The 17,720-nt window shown below is 37.2% G+C and overlaps 4 protein-coding genes across 4 annotated transcripts; all 4 read left to right on the top strand.

Annotated features, from left to right (window-relative positions):
• Window positions 1-38: 38 nt before the first annotated feature.
• LOC105569998 (longitudinals lacking protein, isoforms A/B/D/L-like) lies at window positions 39-893 on the top strand. Its single transcript, XM_012026905.1, has 2 exons — window positions 39-147; window positions 502-893. Exons 1-2 carry the CDS (start codon window positions 108-110, stop codon window positions 768-770), a joined length of 309 nt encoding a protein of 102 aa, XP_011882295.1. The 5' UTR covers window positions 39-107; the 3' UTR covers window positions 771-893.
• A 3,864-nt stretch (window positions 894-4,757) lies between these two features.
• Window positions 4,758-5,837, top strand: LOC105570000 (zinc finger protein 800-like). The gene is made up of 2 exons (XM_012026906.1): window positions 4,758-4,929; window positions 5,274-5,837. The coding sequence occupies exons 1-2, from the start codon at window positions 4,851-4,853 to the stop codon at window positions 5,546-5,548; spliced, it is 354 nt and encodes a 117-aa protein (XP_011882296.1). The 5' UTR covers window positions 4,758-4,850; the 3' UTR covers window positions 5,549-5,837.
• Window positions 5,838-6,393: 556 nt separating this feature from the next.
• On the top strand, window positions 6,394-9,819 carry LOC105570120 (zinc finger protein 13-like). The gene is made up of 5 exons (XM_012027085.1): window positions 6,394-6,402; window positions 6,909-6,984; window positions 7,490-7,849; window positions 9,128-9,221; window positions 9,612-9,819. The coding sequence occupies exons 1-5, from the start codon at window positions 6,394-6,396 to the stop codon at window positions 9,817-9,819; spliced, it is 747 nt and encodes a 248-aa protein (XP_011882475.1).
• A 2,995-nt stretch (window positions 9,820-12,814) lies between these two features.
• LOC105570119 (zinc finger protein 551-like) lies at window positions 12,815-14,752 on the top strand. Its single transcript, XM_012027083.1, has 3 exons — window positions 12,815-12,818; window positions 13,586-13,831; window positions 14,469-14,752. Exons 1-3 carry the CDS (start codon window positions 12,815-12,817, stop codon window positions 14,750-14,752), a joined length of 534 nt encoding a protein of 177 aa, XP_011882473.1.
• The last annotated feature ends 2,968 nt before the right edge of the window (window positions 14,753-17,720 follow it).

Here is a 17,720-nt window from a genome sequence, read left to right as displayed (position 1 = left end):
CTACTATTGTACTCAGAACCCCAGGTTCAAGTGTCCCTACTGCGATTATATTGTTAAGTACAAGGCGGACATACGGAAACACATTCTGAGAAAACATAAGAATAGCTATGTCTATGTCATCGATATTTCTATGCAAAAAGTCCTCGAGTAAGTTTTCTTCGGCTTTAAGAAATATTATAAATACGATATTGCATATTTAACAATGTAAATATTCACGAGTGATATAATGTAAATACTTATGCAAAATGTGTCTTGAATAAAGAATTCAGCAGCATATTGAGTGAGATCTTTGTCAAAAATTACATTAGCAGTTTCGGAAGGAAAGAAGAAAATCTACATGGAAAGAAGAATTCTTGTTTAAATTAATCGTTATTTTACCAATAATAACGTTTATCTCGTTCTGAAATTTGACGAAGGATTAGCAGCAGGAATTAACAATAAGTCCCTTCTCAATGAACACCTCTGAAAGATGATATTGCGAACGAATCGTTATTTTTTCAGATAACAATTGGACCTATCGTCTCACCAAGAAACAACGCTGTATAGGAAAGTTTGCGTGTCCTAATCCGAAGTGTCGGAGTGCCTTCATGTCGCAGAAGAACCTGCAGTTCCACATTCGCTACTATTGCACTCAGAAGCCCAGGTTCAAGTGTCCCTACTGCGACTATATTGTCAAATACAAGGCGGATATACGGAAACACATTCTGAGAAAACATAAGAATAGCTATGTCTATGTCATCGATACTTCCGAGCAAAAAGTCCTGGAGTAAATTTTCGTCGAGTTCAAGAAATATTATAAAGACGATATTGCATATTTATCAATGTAAATATTCACGAGTGATACAATGTAAATATTTATACAAAATGTGTCTTGAATAAAGAATTCATCAGTATATTGAGTGAAATCTTTGTTAAAAATTACATTAGCAGTTTTGAAAGGGAAGAAGAAAATCTACATGGAAAGAAGCATTCTTGTTTGAGTTAATTGTTATTTTACGAATAATAACGGTTATCCCGTTTTGAAGTTTCAAGAACGATTAGCGGCAGGAACTAAGTCTCTTCTCGATGAGCACCTCTGAAAGATGATATTTTGAACGAATCGTTATTTTTTCAGATAACAGAGACTTCAGGACCTATCGTCGCACCACGAAACGGAGGTATTTCGGCAAGTTTCCGTGTCCCAATCTGAAATGTCGGAGTGCCTTCATGTCGCAAAAGAATTTGCAGTTCCACATTCGCTACTATTGCACTCAGGAGCCCAGGTTCAAGTGTCCTTATTGCGACTATATTGTCAAGTCAAGTCACAAATCGGACATACGGAAACACATTCTGAGAAAACATGAGGATCGCTATGTTTATTCCATTGATACTTCTCAGCAAAAAGTCGTCGAGTAAATGTTCTTCGAGTTCAAGAAATATTATAAAGACAAGACGGAATATTTGACAATGTAATTATTTATACAAAATGTGTCATAAATAAAGAATTCAGTAGCATATTGTATGAAATCTTTTTCAAAAATTACAATTGCAGGTTTGAAACTGTAGAAGAAAATCAACATGGAAAATATCTTGCTTGAATTAGTTTTTGTTATTTTGTACATGTGAATAGCGTTTTTCTATTTATAGAGTTTCAAAAAGGATTAGGGGCATGAACTCTATTTGTTCTCGACGAGCATATCTGAAGCATTTTATCGCGAACGAATCGTTTTTATTTCAGATAAGAGAAAATCCAGGACCCGCCGTAATGCCAAGGGACGGCCGAATTCAGGCAAGTTTTCGTGTTTTAATTGTGGGAAGTCCTTCATACGGAAAAGGAGCCTTCAGACTCACATTCACAACCAATGCGGCCAGAAGCCCAGGTTCAAGTGTCCCTACTGCGACCATTTTGCCTATGGCTGGGGATACATACGGAGACACATTCTGACTAAACATAAGAATCACCATATCTATGCTATCGACACAGTGGAGCAAAAAGTCTTTGAGTTTTCTCCGACTTCAGGAAATACGACAAGAAGTATTGCACACGTAGAAAATAGTACACCTTCGGGTTATTCAATATCAGTAACATTGTAAACATGTATATTGAATGTGTCATAAATAAAGAATTCAGCAGCAGATTGAACGGAATATTATTTATCAAAAATTGCAGTTCTAGTTGTGAAAAGGAACAAGAACATCTACATTGAAAAGCAGATATTGTTTTAATTAAGTTTTTGTTATTTTACGCGCGCGAATAATAGGTTTTTTCGTTCTAAAGTTTCAAAAATAATTTGCGGTACGAACTCTGTCTTTTCTCAACATCTCAGCCGTTCTGAAGCATTTTATCGCGAACAAATCGTTACTTTTTCAGATAACAAAAAATTCAGGACCTATCGTCGCACTAAGGAACGGAGGTATTCAGACAATTTTTCGTGTCCTAATCCTAATTGTCGGAGCGCCTTCACGTGGAAAAAGAACCTGCAGACCCACATTCGCTACCAATGTGGCCAGAAACCCAGGTTTAAGTGTCCCTACTGCGACTATTTTGTCAACTACAAGGCCCATGTACGGAGACACATTATGGCTAGACATAAGAATCGCTATGCCTATGTCATCGATACTTTTCAGCAAAAAGTCTTCGAGTGAATTTTCTCCGATTTCATGTAACATTATAAAACAATGTGGAATATATTATAATGTAATTAGCTATAGAAACTGTGTTGCAAATAAAGAATTCGGGAGGCATATTGAGCAGAATGTTATTTAATCTGAATTCTTCGATGTCGCCAGCGGTAATTAACAACGTCAGTGTTTTCTTGACCATACATACCTGGCGTCTTTAATAATACAGAAAATAGATTGCGAAAAACAAGAGCTAAGGTAATATTTTTGCAATAAATTTTCTGTATTATTAACAATGCCAGTTGTGGTCAAGAAAACACTGACGTAGAATATTATTTGTCAAAGGGACTTTGCCCATTCTCGTCAGGGATTTGGGCTGTCCGAGCATAGAGATCAATTATATATAATTTTATAGGTAATAATGCTAGGAATTAAAGAAAAGTAATTTCAGAACCTAAACTCTCGTCGAAAGTAGTTTTGCTCTCCTAAAGATGACATCTTATTTCGATGGTTCATCATCAGTGTTGTTCCAGGTGACGAATATGTTATTTTTATGTTCACAAAAGGTGTCTATATATATCAGAATGATATTTAGCATGTTTCTTCTCACCCTGAAGATTTCTTTTCGTGTCCAAAACACGTCTTCGTGGTAACGACCGCAAGAAACAAATGCTGAATATTTTTCTGTATACTTGTTGACGTATTTGAACGACTTTCTAATGTTGGCAGAAAAAGATTCATATTTCACAGCTTTTGGTAAGTATCAAATCATGTTGGGTCTTGCTAGTGGAGCATGTAACTCAAAATGGACGATACAAATTAGAACTGAACCAACGTAGCAGCTGATGAACCTCCTAGTTAGGAATTGCTATTAAAGAATATCACTACTCATGTAAGAATAGTACTCGTAGGTACTGTAGATACTGTAGGGTTAGTGTGTTCATATTATATCGATCATTTGAAATGTAGGATATGTTTAAAACCTTTTGATGGTGCACACACCTTTATCATAGCAATGACATATAATATTTATCATCTTGGATATCTCTGATGATGAGTCATTGAACGAGTAAAATGACATCTTTAGAAGGTCAGAAGTGCTCCCGGCGAGGGTTTGAAGATCTAAAACTAGTTTTCTTTAATACTATCATAATTATTTGCAAAATTGTATATAATTGATCACTACACGCCCGGATACCTCAAAACGGGCGAAGTTCTTGCAATTCCAATTTCGAAAGGGAAGACGATTTACATGGAAAAGCAGATGTTTGAATTAATTATTCATTCTTTTACGAATAACGGAGTTTTTTTTGTTTTGAAGTTTCAAGAACGATTAGCGACATAAACTTTGTCTTTTCTCGACGAGTACCTCTGAAATATTTTATCATGAACGAATTGTTACTTTTTCAGATATCGAAAACCTCAGGACCTATTGTCACACCAACAGACTGAAGTATTCAGGCAGGTTTCAGTGTCCTACTCTGAATTGTCAGCGTTCATTCAGGACACAAAAGTCCCTGACGCATCACCTTAGTACGTTTTGCTGCCGGAAGCCCAGGTTCAAGTGCCCTTATTGCGACTACCTTGTAAAGCACAAGTTCTATGTACGACGACACATTCAGAGTATACACAAGAATCGGTATGTCTATGTCATCGATACTTTTCTGCAAAAAGTTGTAGAGTAAATTTTCTCTGACTGCAAGAATAATATCCCATATTTACTTGTAATATTTACAAATTGGAAATATTTACACAAAATGTATTTCAAATAAAGCATTCAATGGTATATCGAGTGGAATATTATTTGTCAAACATTACAACTACAGTTTTGAAAAGAAATAAATCTACATGAGAAAGCAGATCTTGTCTTAATTAATTATTTGTTAGTTCATAAATAATATACCAGCAAACACATAATATTGCAGCAACGTTACAGCAATGTTACAACATTGTCGCAACGTTGCTGCAATGTTTGCTGGGATAATACGGCGTTTACCTCGGTCTGACGTTCCACAACGATTAGCGGCAGGAACTCTGTCTTTTCTCGACGACCATCTCTGACGTATTTTATCTTGAACGAACGTTCGTTACTTTTTCAGATTACAAAAGGCCTAGAACCTTTTGTCGCACCAAGAAACGGAAGTATTTAGGCAAGTTTTTATGCCCTAATTCGAATTGTCGGAGCACCTTTTCGTTGGAAAGAAAGTTCAAGTGTCCATATTGTGACTATATTGCCAAGCATAAGTACGATGTACAAAGACACATTTCGAAAAGACATGAGAATAATCATGTCTATGTCATCGATACTTACGAGCAAAAAGTCCTTGAGTAAATTTTCTTGACTTCAAATATTATAAAGACGATATGGCATATGTGACAATGTAAATATTTATACAAAATGTGTCATAAATAAAGAATTCAGTAGCATATTGAGTGAAACCTTTGTCAAGAGTTATATTTGCAGTTTTGGAAGAGAAGAAAAAATTTACATGGAAAAAATTTTGTATGAATTAATTATTATCACAGCCACAATGGTCGAGTAATTAGTATTTTAGGAATAATAGCATTTATCTCGTTCTGACGTTCTAAGAACGATTAGTAGTAGGAGCTCTGCCTTTTCTCGACGAGAATCTCTGAAACATTTTGTCGGGAATGAATTGTTTCTTTTTCAGATAACAAAGACTTGGGGACCTATCGTCACACTAAGCAACGGAGGTATCGAGGCAAGTTTCAGTGTCCTAATCTGAATTGTCGGAGTACCTTCATGTTGCAAAAGAACCTGCAGTTCCACATACGCCACTATTGCAATCTGAAGCTCAGGTTCAAATGTCCCTACTGCGAGTATATTGTCAAGTACAAGCAGGACGTACGAAGACACATTCTGGCTAAACATAAGAATAGCTATGTCTATGTCATCGATATTTCTCAGCAAAAAGTCGTCGAGTAAATTATTTTTGATTTCAAGAAATATTATAAAGACGATATGTGACAATGTATATTTATATAATATATCGTTTATAAAATATATCATAAATAAAGAATTCACCAGTATATTGAGTGAAATATTATTTGTTCAAAATTACAACTGCAGTGTTGAAAGCGAAGAAGAAAATCTACATGGAAAAGAAGAACTGATTTGAATTAATGAATTGTTATTTTACGAATAAAAGCGTTTCTCTCGTTCTGACGTTCCAAGAACGATTAGTGACAAGAACTCTGTCGTTTCTTGATGAACACCCCTGAAACATGATATTACGAACCAATTGTTATTTTTTCAGATAACAAAAACACCAGGAACAACAAGGAAGGGAGGTCTTCAGACTGGTTTCCGTGTCCTAATCCGAATTGTCGAAGTGTCTTCAAGCGAAAAAAGACCCTGCAGACCCACGTTATCTACAAATGTGGCCAGAAGCCCAGGTTCAAGTGTCCCTACTGTGACTATAATGTTAATTACAAGGCTAGTGTACAGAAACATATTCAAGCCAAGCATAAGAATCGTTGTGTCTATGTTATCGATATTATTCAGCAACAAATTTCTTATTGAATTTCTGCTGACTTGGTGAAATATCATAAAGACAACACGAGGTATTTAACAACGTAATTGCACAAAATGTTATCCTGTTGAAAGTAGGGAACTCAGTAATATATTGAGCGAATAGTATTTGTTAAAATTAGCGATTGCAGTTGCGGAAGGGATGCAGAAAATTCGACTTTGTTTGAATTATTATAATTATATGTTTGTCGAATTAAGATACCGTTAATTTCTAAAGATATATCCACATTTATGTCTGAATGGAAAAAGTATCCATCATATTTTTTTAATTTTTTTTAAGGTATAAAATAAGTGATATTAAATTGAAATGTATTTTACTTCTTAAATAGTGATAGCAATACAAATGAGTTGTAACTTTAAATAGAACTTTGTGGAGGCTTATTTCAGTTTATGTGGATTTTATGGATGTTAAGAAATTGTGATAGGTTATTGTTGCTGAAAGAATTCAACAGCTTGTAAAGGACTAAAAACTGATACAAAACAGTTTGATATCTCTTTTAAATTATAAATAAAGTTATTGTAAATATAAAATATTGTCTTTTTACTTTTTTCCGAAAATTTTGGCACTTGCAATGTTTATTGTAAAACTTCGAAATTGCAACAGAAGAATTTCTAGATGTGTAGGAATTTTTTAACAAATATACTATTTTGTGATTCATGAAAAGTTTCAGCTTTTAAACGAGTCCAATAACAGGTGGCGATTTTTCTTCGCGAAGAAATAGACATTTACATTAATCTATGATTTCGATTTCAGGCCGAAGTCGCGGCACCTGTGCGTCGAGATTACCTTTTGTTCGGCGAAGTACGTGGCTACGATCAGCTGATTGGTGGTAACATATGATGGTATGCGCGCCGGATTTTCGAAACACTATAATTCGACGAAGAATTGATGTAGCGACATTACAACGAGTTCTTCTTTGTTCTACAGGTTTCTTTGTATAATTCGTATACTCTTATCATATTTGTATATAATTATATTAATAATGACAATGTGTATAAGTTGTATAAGTGATTATTGTATTAACGTTTCAAAAATTTAATTTTTCTGATCTTTATCTTATATGAAATGTCAAAAATATGTGGATTAATATTGTGGATATACGTTAAAATGCTTACCTTCGTTTTCCATCCATACGTAATTTTGATTATACCTCGAGTTTTATGAGTCTCGTTCCTTTTTCTTTTACGAGAAGTATCATATTTTCTACAAGATAAAATTGTCCCTCATTGAAATTCTCCTGTAATTTATATTGTTACATTAAGCTTATCGCACTGTACGACTTTGCGTTTTCTTACTGACAAATCGGACATGGTATCGTTGTTTGTATGTTTCAGAATACCCATGGTATACTTATTGTCCCAGGAACATACGACCGTATCAGTGTTTAAACTGCCCCAACAATTATACGAAGAAATGCCATCTGAAGCGTCACGTAATAAGTGCCTGCAACGGCAAGGAGCCTCGTTACAAATGTCCTTACTGCATGTACATATCGCGATATGCTTCGGACACTTACAAGCACGTGAAACGTCTGCACGAGAATCGGGACGTTTTTGCCATCGATGTGTTGCGTACGAGGAGCTACTACTGCAAGGATAATTTGGCGCAGAGTGACGGGACCTCGACAGACTCGCTGCCAAAAGTAAACGAATGGTCGCAGAATATCTCGCTGTTACTAGGACATTCACATCATCGTTAGGAAATCTGTCTGTCTGATTTCATTTTTCTTGTAATGATGAGAGATATGACATGATACATGAATATGACATTAAAGTATAATTCTTTCATCACGTGTCAATTTTTGTACTAATGACCCTCGTTTATTTTTCTTGTAACTATTCTTAAATTTTGGCATGACGAATATTTGTTTTAATCGATGCACCATATACTTTTTAAATTATAAGCATTTCAAGTGTTGTCTGAAGTGTTAGAGAAATTTCTGCAGGACGATAAACTTGAAGAGATACGTGAATTATTGCTGTGATCCGCGGTCTAAATCGAATGTCCTCACTGCGCAACATATTTGAAAACGGAATCGAACGTGTATTGGCACATCAGGACACAGAATCGCGAGACGCGCATCATTAGTGACAGACGTCGCCACGAACAAAAAGCATTACAGATGAAAACCCGATCATTTCAAACTAGTTCGAAATTGTCCTGGTGGCATCTCGAACTTACACATTTAAATTGTTTCTGGTGAATTGCAGTGAAATATTATATTGTCAATTATTTTATTACTTCAATCTTGATTCCTTTTTTACTTCGTTAAGTCATGTGGAAACTTTCATATGTTATGAAAATGTTATAATTAAATTATAAAATTTTTGAAATATTTTACATAGATTTTCTTTCGCCTTTAATAAAGTCAAATATTGTGGATGATGTTTATGATTGAGGTACAACTTACATCCACGTAGTTTTGCCATTAAAACCTCAAAGTTTCTGCGACTTGATGCATGACGTAGACGGCAAAGTTTTGATTGCATGAAGAAGTAGACGGCACATTGGAGACTTCTCTCGGGCATTAATTTTAAGGCGAGTAGCGTGAACTTTCCTTACGAAAAATATATTTTTACCTTCGAAGAGTTCACCATGCTGGAAGGGATCTTCTTGACTTGTAAATTTGTAAAATATAGATTGACATTTTGTATATACAAGTCCGAAGGATATCAATCGTGTATCGATCGAGGATTATAAAAGAACGATTACTCTCTGATGTTATTTTAGCATCGAGATCGACACCTTCGCTGTCCATAACTGTGTTAATTAGTGTATAGGAATATGGCCGGTTTTTTTTTATGAACGCATGATAATGGTGAAAATATACAATTGAGACTCAAGAGAAGAAAGTATTATCACATGAGTTCCTTGTGTTTTGTGATGGTTTCCTTTTCCAATCAATCTCGGAATTTCAACATGTCACATAAGCGCTATCTTTGCACCATGATTTTTCCAATTTTTGCTTTCAGATTCGTTTATGTTACCAGCTTTGAATGCATATCAACAAGCAGTTCAGGAATACTCGTCAAGGAAACAAAAGAATTCGTTGGACGTTAATGCGAGGTGAGATGGAAAGTATCTGTTTAAGCTAATTTATTTATGTGAAACATAAAATCGCCAAGTATTGCTAGGATTACTTTTTAAATTATTTTTCCTCTTTTATTTATTAGATTAGTTTTGATAATTTTTTTTGTTTTCTTTGTAATACTCACGATAGACTACTACAATTATCTCTTACAAACTGCAAGAGTGAAATTTCGGTTAATTACGGAATTAAATTTCCTTTGTTACGTAACTTTTTGTATAGTGCGTATACGTTTAATTAAATAAAATATGATTATGAAAATTAGAAAATGAATACTGAATATTATTAATTCGTCAGTAAATTCTTGATACATTTTTGTATTTTCTAACTTTCCTATTAATGATATAGAGAAATGGATTTGTTGTTAGGTCCGCGTGTCCGAAGTGTCATAAGAGCTATCGTCATGCGCATCACATGTTGCGACATTGTAGATTCGAATGCGGCTTTCCGCCGAGGTTTCAGTGTCCCTACTGTGGCATGAAGAGCAAGCAGTCTAACAATGTCTACAAGCATATACGCGTCAAGCATCCCGGATCGAAACTTGAAATAGTTAGACTTCCTTACATTCAGGAATAAGTCGCGGTATACCGCATTCCTCTATTACTCGAGTAATTTCTAGTCTTAATGAAAATACTAACGATTATACAAGATACTACCGTGTACTTGATGTATAAAAGGTTAATTTTTAATAGATTCTATTTAAATAAAAAAAACTAAATAAAGTTAAAACGAATTAAATAAAGGGATTTATTGAAGAATTTTTCCCTGATTTTTATCCTTAATAATTTTATTTCTAACAGAACGTAGAAGTTAACATTAATTAACGAATCTAATTAATTAATTTATATATATTGTTCTTTGGGACGTCTTACGTGTAGACCGACTGTTGCTTATTTTATTAATATCTATTTTTTTTGCAGAACAATAAGACATCCTTAAATCGTGGATCACTTGGACAATAATTCGCGGAAACGATCGCATCTCTGTACTGTGAGTTTTCAAGTAGCCAGACGCACAATTACCTATCGGACTAACACTCTATCTTCACAGACACATTTCATCTGGTTCTCCGTCATCATTCGACATAGAAATCGATTGATTACCGCGCAGTCCGTTCGTGCACAGCTTGAGGATACCTTTAACTGCTTTATTTGTTCGTTTCTTACTAAACAATGCGAGGAATTCTTTCCTCGTGAGGATGGAAGCAAGATAATCTCTTAAAATAATTGCCTTCGGGAGTATTCTCTTCGTTGATTTCAATAGTTTGTCGAATCAGGTTGAACCATTCTTTCAAGTAATTGTCGGCATACGCAAAAAGTAGTTTGCAATTCTGTTCGAATCCTCCAAGTTCTCGAAGCTTTGCGAGAGCCGTTTTCTCACGCGAGTGTGCTGCGTGTTGTTGCTTCGCAGAGTGTTTGAGAAAAAGAGAGTACGTGGACCGCGAACTTACTCCAAGATTCATCCCCGCGACCTCGCAGAGGCCCGGGCGCGCGTCTCCGGATCCAAGTGAGCTAATCGCGCACTTCCGTGTCTTTTTCAGCGTTTCTACAAATGTTACCGTGGCCGGAGGGTGTCGGTCCGGGTAACAGGGGCCCGAGGAAGATGAGGATCCGCTTCCAGTGTCCCCGCTGTCGCAAGAGCTACTCCACGAAGAGCGCCGTCACGGCCCACTTCAAGTACGACTGCGGCAAGCCGCCGCGGTTCGAGTGCCCCTACTGCGGCATGCTTAGCAAAAAGAAGTTCAATGTGCAGGACCATATCAGGCACAAGCACCCGTCGAAGCTGGTCATCTGCAACACGCTCTTCTAGGACAAGCCGCGCGGCCCGCGCACGACACGCGCGATCAGTGGCATCTCGTGCGAGCGTCGGCTTAACGCACGACTTGCGACGCGTTTACGTTCTCTCCACCGACGGTGGGCGAAAGACAAGCTGGGAACAAATGTCTATTCGACTGGAGCCTTATTCCTGAGAGACTACCGTCTTTTTGTACCTGTTAGCAATTATTAAATGTTACTTTCGTTTGTTATATTTGGGACACAGCGCGCGTTATCGAGAACGCTTGTACTCGTCTGCCGAGTGTTTAAACAGACCTGGGAAGATTGAGTTTCGCGTTCCACGTTCTTCCCTTTCCACTATCGAATCGTATCACAGTTTCTTGTTCCTTTGTTCACCTAGTTCCGCGAAAAATGTTTTACGTACCAACATTGTATAATATACGAACGTTTACTTAATATCTAGTTAATAGTTCAACAGTTGATACTTTGATCTCTTAACATGTTTCAGATTACATGTGATTTTAAAGTTACACAAACGCACGAGATAGTTTTGTGCGAGCTCAAACCGCTCCGGAAACACAAGACAAAATTGATTAGTGGAAATGAATTTTTTCGCGGAGAATTAACACGATCGTCAATTTTCGACGGCGACATAAGCAAAAGAAAATTACGTTAAGTAGAAGTAGATTAACATTCTACTCAAGTAGTATCTTTTTCATCGGAGGATCACACCTAGTTATCTGATAATGTACTTAGTCATGTAAAACGACCGAACGTGCGCCTGTTTTCAAGTTTCAATAAAAAACTTTTACTAGAAAAACGAAAATACTCTTAAGAGTTACATTCACCGTAACTCCGACTTTTACTTTTCTTTTGTATCTTATGTCTTTTTCTCTGGTTCACTTCTGCTCTCTCTCTCTCTCTCTCTCTCTCTCTCTCTCTCTCTCTCTCTCTCTCTCTCTCTCTCTCTTTTTCTCTCTCTCTTTCTCTTTCTTTCTCTTTCTGTATCTCATTTATTTACTTCCCGCGAACATTCCTTCTGCATGGAATCTTGATGCGTTCATCCTCGAACAGGATGTTCCCGAGACACGTCCCGAGCGAACGAAGATGTTGACCGTGGCACGATCTTTTGTAGGTGGCAGGCCCGTGGAGCTTTATGTCACGCACCGGAAGAAGTACGCGAAGAAACGGGATATACAGTACAATTTGGTCACCGGCAAGTTCCACTGTCCCAATTGCAACAACGGTTACGGCAGACGGGACACCATGCTTGGTCATTACAGGTACGAGTGTGGCAAAGCGCCCAGGTATAAGTGCCCGTACTGCAACCTGTGCAGCAAGAAGACCTCGAACATTTATCAGCACGTGAGGTGTATGCATCCGAAGGAGCAAGTGACTCTCGTCAAGCTTTACTGAACCCGCGCGACGTCTTCGCCACGACGAGTGGCGAACCAGCGTGATGGAAACGAAGAGATTGTACACTCGGATCTACTCACCGCATTGGTCGAAGGGAATTTTCGTTTTCCGTATTCTTGCCGCTTGCGTTTCTGCATTCATGAATGCGCAAGTTTCGTTCTCGGCATTGAGTAGTAAGACCAAAGAAAACTTACGCGCGCATGTGTATATTAAGAGAATTTCAGGGAATAGTTTCGAAAAGATTTCCTGGCGCCTTATGGAGACTATTGTAAAATTAATTGTACATTCGATTTGTGATTGGTATTGTGCTAAAGTATTTTTACCAGTATTAATTTCTCCACGCGTCTTTGCTAAATTATTGCTAATTTAATTGTGTAATCATGGGTTGCTTCAATTTCCATTCGTATTCGGGAATTGACATCTCCAGGTCCTTAAATTCAAGACTGTATTGTACATAGCATTCTCAGATGTAAAAAGAATAATAAAAACACGAAGAAAAATCCATTTCCTTTCATTATTTAGATAACATTGCTATGCGTGGCGTATCACAGCAATAGATTTTCACAAAACATCTGACCGTGTTTCTTTATGCCTCGCTGCTGTGGTGGACTTGAGGTAAATCTCGCTCGTTGCAACTGCATCAAAATAAATCCGAAAGTTCAATTGTTGTTAATGCAAATAATCGACTACACGGATGTGTCTTGTTACAGATTTCTAGATGATTTGCGGCTACAGAGCGAGGTCTTTAAGTCATAAACATGAATACAATGACGAAGAAACTGGCAGCGTCGTAAATATGTTCACTCTATCGTGTGCTAATTAAAATGATTACGTTAGGCACATAATAATGACGTAATTATTAAGCTTAGAATATCCTGGTTGCTACGGAATTTTCGAAAAGCTTGGATTAACCGGTCGAGAGGGTGCAGTCTACTGCTGCGTTGGACAACAAGATTATTGTGGTTCGATCATTATTACGGTTCGTGTTTATCATTTCGCGTTGAAATATTAAACGTATATATATATTTTTTTTTACGAAGGAGACTCCTTTGGTTCCCTTGTTTCATGCCTATAGCCGTTTTGCAGTCGTAGTCGCGTGTCAACAGTTATCACTGCGAACAGTTATTAACGCGAGGTGACATCGGTTTCAGAATTGTGGGGCGACGGGCTGAGGAACGAGGCAGCGCGATCTCAGACGGCGCCGCGACGGTCGCATCAGCAACGGCTGCAGCAGCACCTACGCAAGACGATGGAGAACGCGATCGGCCCCCACGACCGGAGGTATCACTGTCCGAAATGCGAGAAGTCCTTCTCGCAGAGCTACTCGATGTACCGGCATTACAAATACGAGTGTGACTCACTGCCGCGTTATCAGTGCCCGTACTGCGGCCACGTCAGTAAATGGTCCCACTCGATCTACAATCATATCAGGAAGATCCACCCGGGACAGAAGGTCACGCTGAACAAGCTCTACTAGTGGGAAGAATACTCTGTACGATAAGATGCATCAATATACGCGGTCGTCGATGAAATCGAAGTCGTTTCACTTGCGTGTTCCTCGAGGGCAGTGAATGTTCCTGTTTGAACGGCGTTCTCGGTGTGTTCCCTCGAAGGTTGATCCGCCATCCGTGTCTGTAGATCGGTGATGGAGAGTTTTGGAGGGACAGTTTAACGTGAATTACACCGAGACAGTTCCGTCAGTATTGTCCTTGTATTGTCCTTGTATTGTGACTGTTTTAGCCAGTATTGCGAAAATAAAATCGAACTTCTATGATTTTTTTAACAAGCCTAACGCTACGCCTTGATACCGAAGAAGCTTGGCTGATGTATAAGCATATCCGGGCACTAGGTTCTCAAGCATTTCGATGCAGATCGAGGCAACCTCCGATCGCTCCCGAGGAGGAGGAGGCGTCCCGATATTCCTGCGCATTTCCCGTCCTCTTCGCTGCTTCTCGAATTCTCCCCGCTATTAAGAGAATACCGGTTGCGTGCCACCGCTCTAACGTAGATCCCCGTCTGTATTTGTGCTTGCAGACTTCAGGCCGATCGTCCTGCAGAAGTATCACGGCGTTGTGCGGAATTCCCGTCACACGCTCAGACTTCAAGCCGTGAACCGACGTGGCTATCCCTGTCCTAGGTGTGCCCGAGTCTTCCGCACTCCCGGCGGCATGAGCCGACACTACCGGCTAGAGTGCGTCGACATGCCACGCTTCAAGTGTCCCCACTGCGACATGCGTAGCAAGTACACGCAAGCTGTGTACAGACACATCCGGGCGAAGCACCGCAACATGGAGCTGCGATTCGTCAAGCTGTACTAAACGCGACTCCGAGACTGATGTAGTTTAATTTATATATCGTATATCGTATCGCGAGTCGAAGTTAAATTCCCCTTCGAAAAAAAAAAAGATATATCCTCCCTCCCGTCTCCCGCTCTTCCTCCCTTAGGATGTTTCCCGAGGGAGAGGACCTTTATACAATCTCCAATACAAATACGTTTCAATTGATCGCACGTGTTTGCATGAGATTGACACAGTGTTTTAAATAAATCTCATAATGATGACGACTTACTTTTGCGTTGAATTTTGTGAACGAATGAAAGAAAAATTGATTAGCCTCTCGACCGTTGTTAAATTTTCGTGGAAAGAGATACATTTTATATTTGGCAAATTAATTCTGATCATGGTTATTTATTTTTCATCTGGTAACACAACAAAAGATTATCATCTTTGTTGAAGAAAACATTGAAACGATGTAAAATTATGCGCAAATGACAAGTTTCTGTGATAAAACCGTGAAAGTTTTTACTGCGTTGCGTTACAGAATGTAGTTACTACATTTAATTTTAATTATATGTACATACGAGAGTACATCGTTACTAGAAATTGGTGTAGAGATTGACGTAGAATCGGCGCGATTCGAGTTTCGAAAATACTTGATATGCATGAAAGATGCGAATATTTATGATACGTCGAAGAATTTATATGTGTTCCGCCTATAAACAGGTAAATAGTCATTTTTATTTCTTTCAACCATGTAGGAAGTGCATGATCCTCACGCGTTAGATACTTGCGATTATTCCTTCACTGAGAATGTGGAAAGTACTGACACGTGATGAGATAATGAGAGATTTTTCCGATCTGTTTATACTTAAAAAAAAAGATATTGAGAAAAATAAGATTTGAGAAATATCGAGTTACATTTTTAATTATCTTTGTTGACTGTTTAAGGTATAAACGGTAGAAACGAAGAAATAGAAAGACGATTTACTTTTCGTACAAATAATAGATGAGAAGCAAAGTTTAAAGAAATGTGCGAAATTCCACGTATCTCAAGTAGAATCGTTTATTAGAAATAAAATGGCCATAAATAAGTTTTATACTATCATATTATATATTGTAATATATACTTGAAATCTGTTTGAAAGGCCCAAGACTTTACGCATTGTTATTTTTACGAGGTTACAGTTCTCAGTCAATTGCAAACAATATCGTTACCATCAGTAATTAATTTCCTTACTTTTGTAGCTACTGTAAGCGAATTACTGCTTTTCTTAAATTATTAAAAACATTTATCGAAAGAGTTAGGAATAGAAAATATAGTTAGTAAAATATATATTCGCGTTGTTTTTAAGTTATACATATTATGGAAAATAAATTATAGTCATTTTTACATATATGTGATATTGAATATTCTTGATTGATAATATAATTCTAATCTTCTTTAACACGCGCAAGAATTGAGTGTTGTGTTCCATCTGATGTATCCAATTTGTAATAATTATCAAATAGGTGTTAAAAAAACGAAAAAAGTGTTTCTGACGTTTCTTAATTTTCATATTTTATTCTTCATTAGTATCTTTAATTTTACTTTTGTCCTTTATCAAAGATTTATATTTACACGTCGGAGTATTTATCGACATTTATTTTGTTAGAAGTTAAAGAAAACTCGCGCGCCTTTTACTTTTGAGGTAAATAAAAATCTATATCTTTAGCAAATAATTTCTAATGCATAATCGATCGCAATAATTTATATTGAATCGATTGAATTTTTTACCCTGAATTATTTGAAATAGACGAACGAATGAATTATCTCAAGGATAAATTTAAAAGTTAACTCGAAGATTTGTAACTAGCATGCGTTAATAATGTTTATATCAATGTCTCAATATAAATGTAAAAATATATGTATGTATTTGAACATGTTTGATAATGAGTTATTAGTAAAATAATATATAACGACAAGATGTATCTTGTCATCTTATTTCCTTGGGTATTATTTATAAACACTATATTTTAAAGTGCATTATGTACTTTATGTTTACGTTGTGTTTTTATGGCTATCTCATCATCCACGTTTTCATCAAGTGCATTTTTTTCATCCAATTACATAGGTCGAACCGCTTTAAAATGGCTTGTCCGGACGACAGTACGAGATGCGAGAAAAAAATCGCTCATTCAGTGATATGATTTTAAGTTTCTTTTTTTTTCAATTTTAAACTGCATTTTAATCATCATCATCCTTAAAGGAGAATTATGTTGTTCTTGAAAGTATGCCGACAATGTTCGCGTGTTTTAATGTAGATTTGCTTTTTATGTTTTTCGCTTGATATCACGTAGGTTGCATATGTTCTCTTGTAACGGTGACAAGTATATCTTCCAGGTTTAGTGGCCGGGGCTAAGTCCAAACTGAATCACGTGTGTGTATTGTTGAAATGTCGTAACATCAAATGTCGGGACATTGATTTATGAGAGCGCTGTAAGCTCGAACGAGAATGCTTACTTAATTCTTCTGATGTTATAACAATTCTTCCAGGTAGATCCATGCCCTACAGTGATAGCTGGTCCAGCTTTCCCCATTGCTCCGGTACGGCCGTTCCTCACAGTTTTTCGCCGAAGGATCCTGTAATGCGACACCAACGATTCCGCGGCGATCATCGCGAGAAACGCTACTTCCGATGCATCTACTGCGAGTACCAGTCCAAGTACAGCTCTAACGTGTACAAGCATATGCGAAGAATTCACAAACACATGCCCTTCTTCAAGCCAGATCGATTGCAGTAGAAAGGCGAGAGAAATGCGAAAACACTGTCGATAGGCAAGGATTTAATGCGAGGGACAGATTTTTGTTTCGAAAATTTGCGAATAACTATTATCTTCATCAACATCAAAATATCAGAAATGAAATTACTTTGTACGTACATAGTGTGGCTATTCTTCCGAAAACGCCCACGCTCCAATTTGGCTCAAATTTTGTAAATAGGTTCCTTTTAAATAAACATGAAGTATA

This window comes from Vollenhovia emeryi, unplaced genomic scaffold (assembly GCF_000949405.1).
Source record: "Vollenhovia emeryi isolate VEMERY1.0 unplaced genomic scaffold, V.emery_V1.0 DF939122.1, whole genome shotgun sequence".
In the NCBI taxonomy this organism is placed as follows: domain Eukaryota; kingdom Metazoa; phylum Arthropoda; class Insecta; order Hymenoptera; family Formicidae; genus Vollenhovia; species Vollenhovia emeryi.
This window is presented reverse-complemented; position numbering and strand designations above follow the sequence as displayed.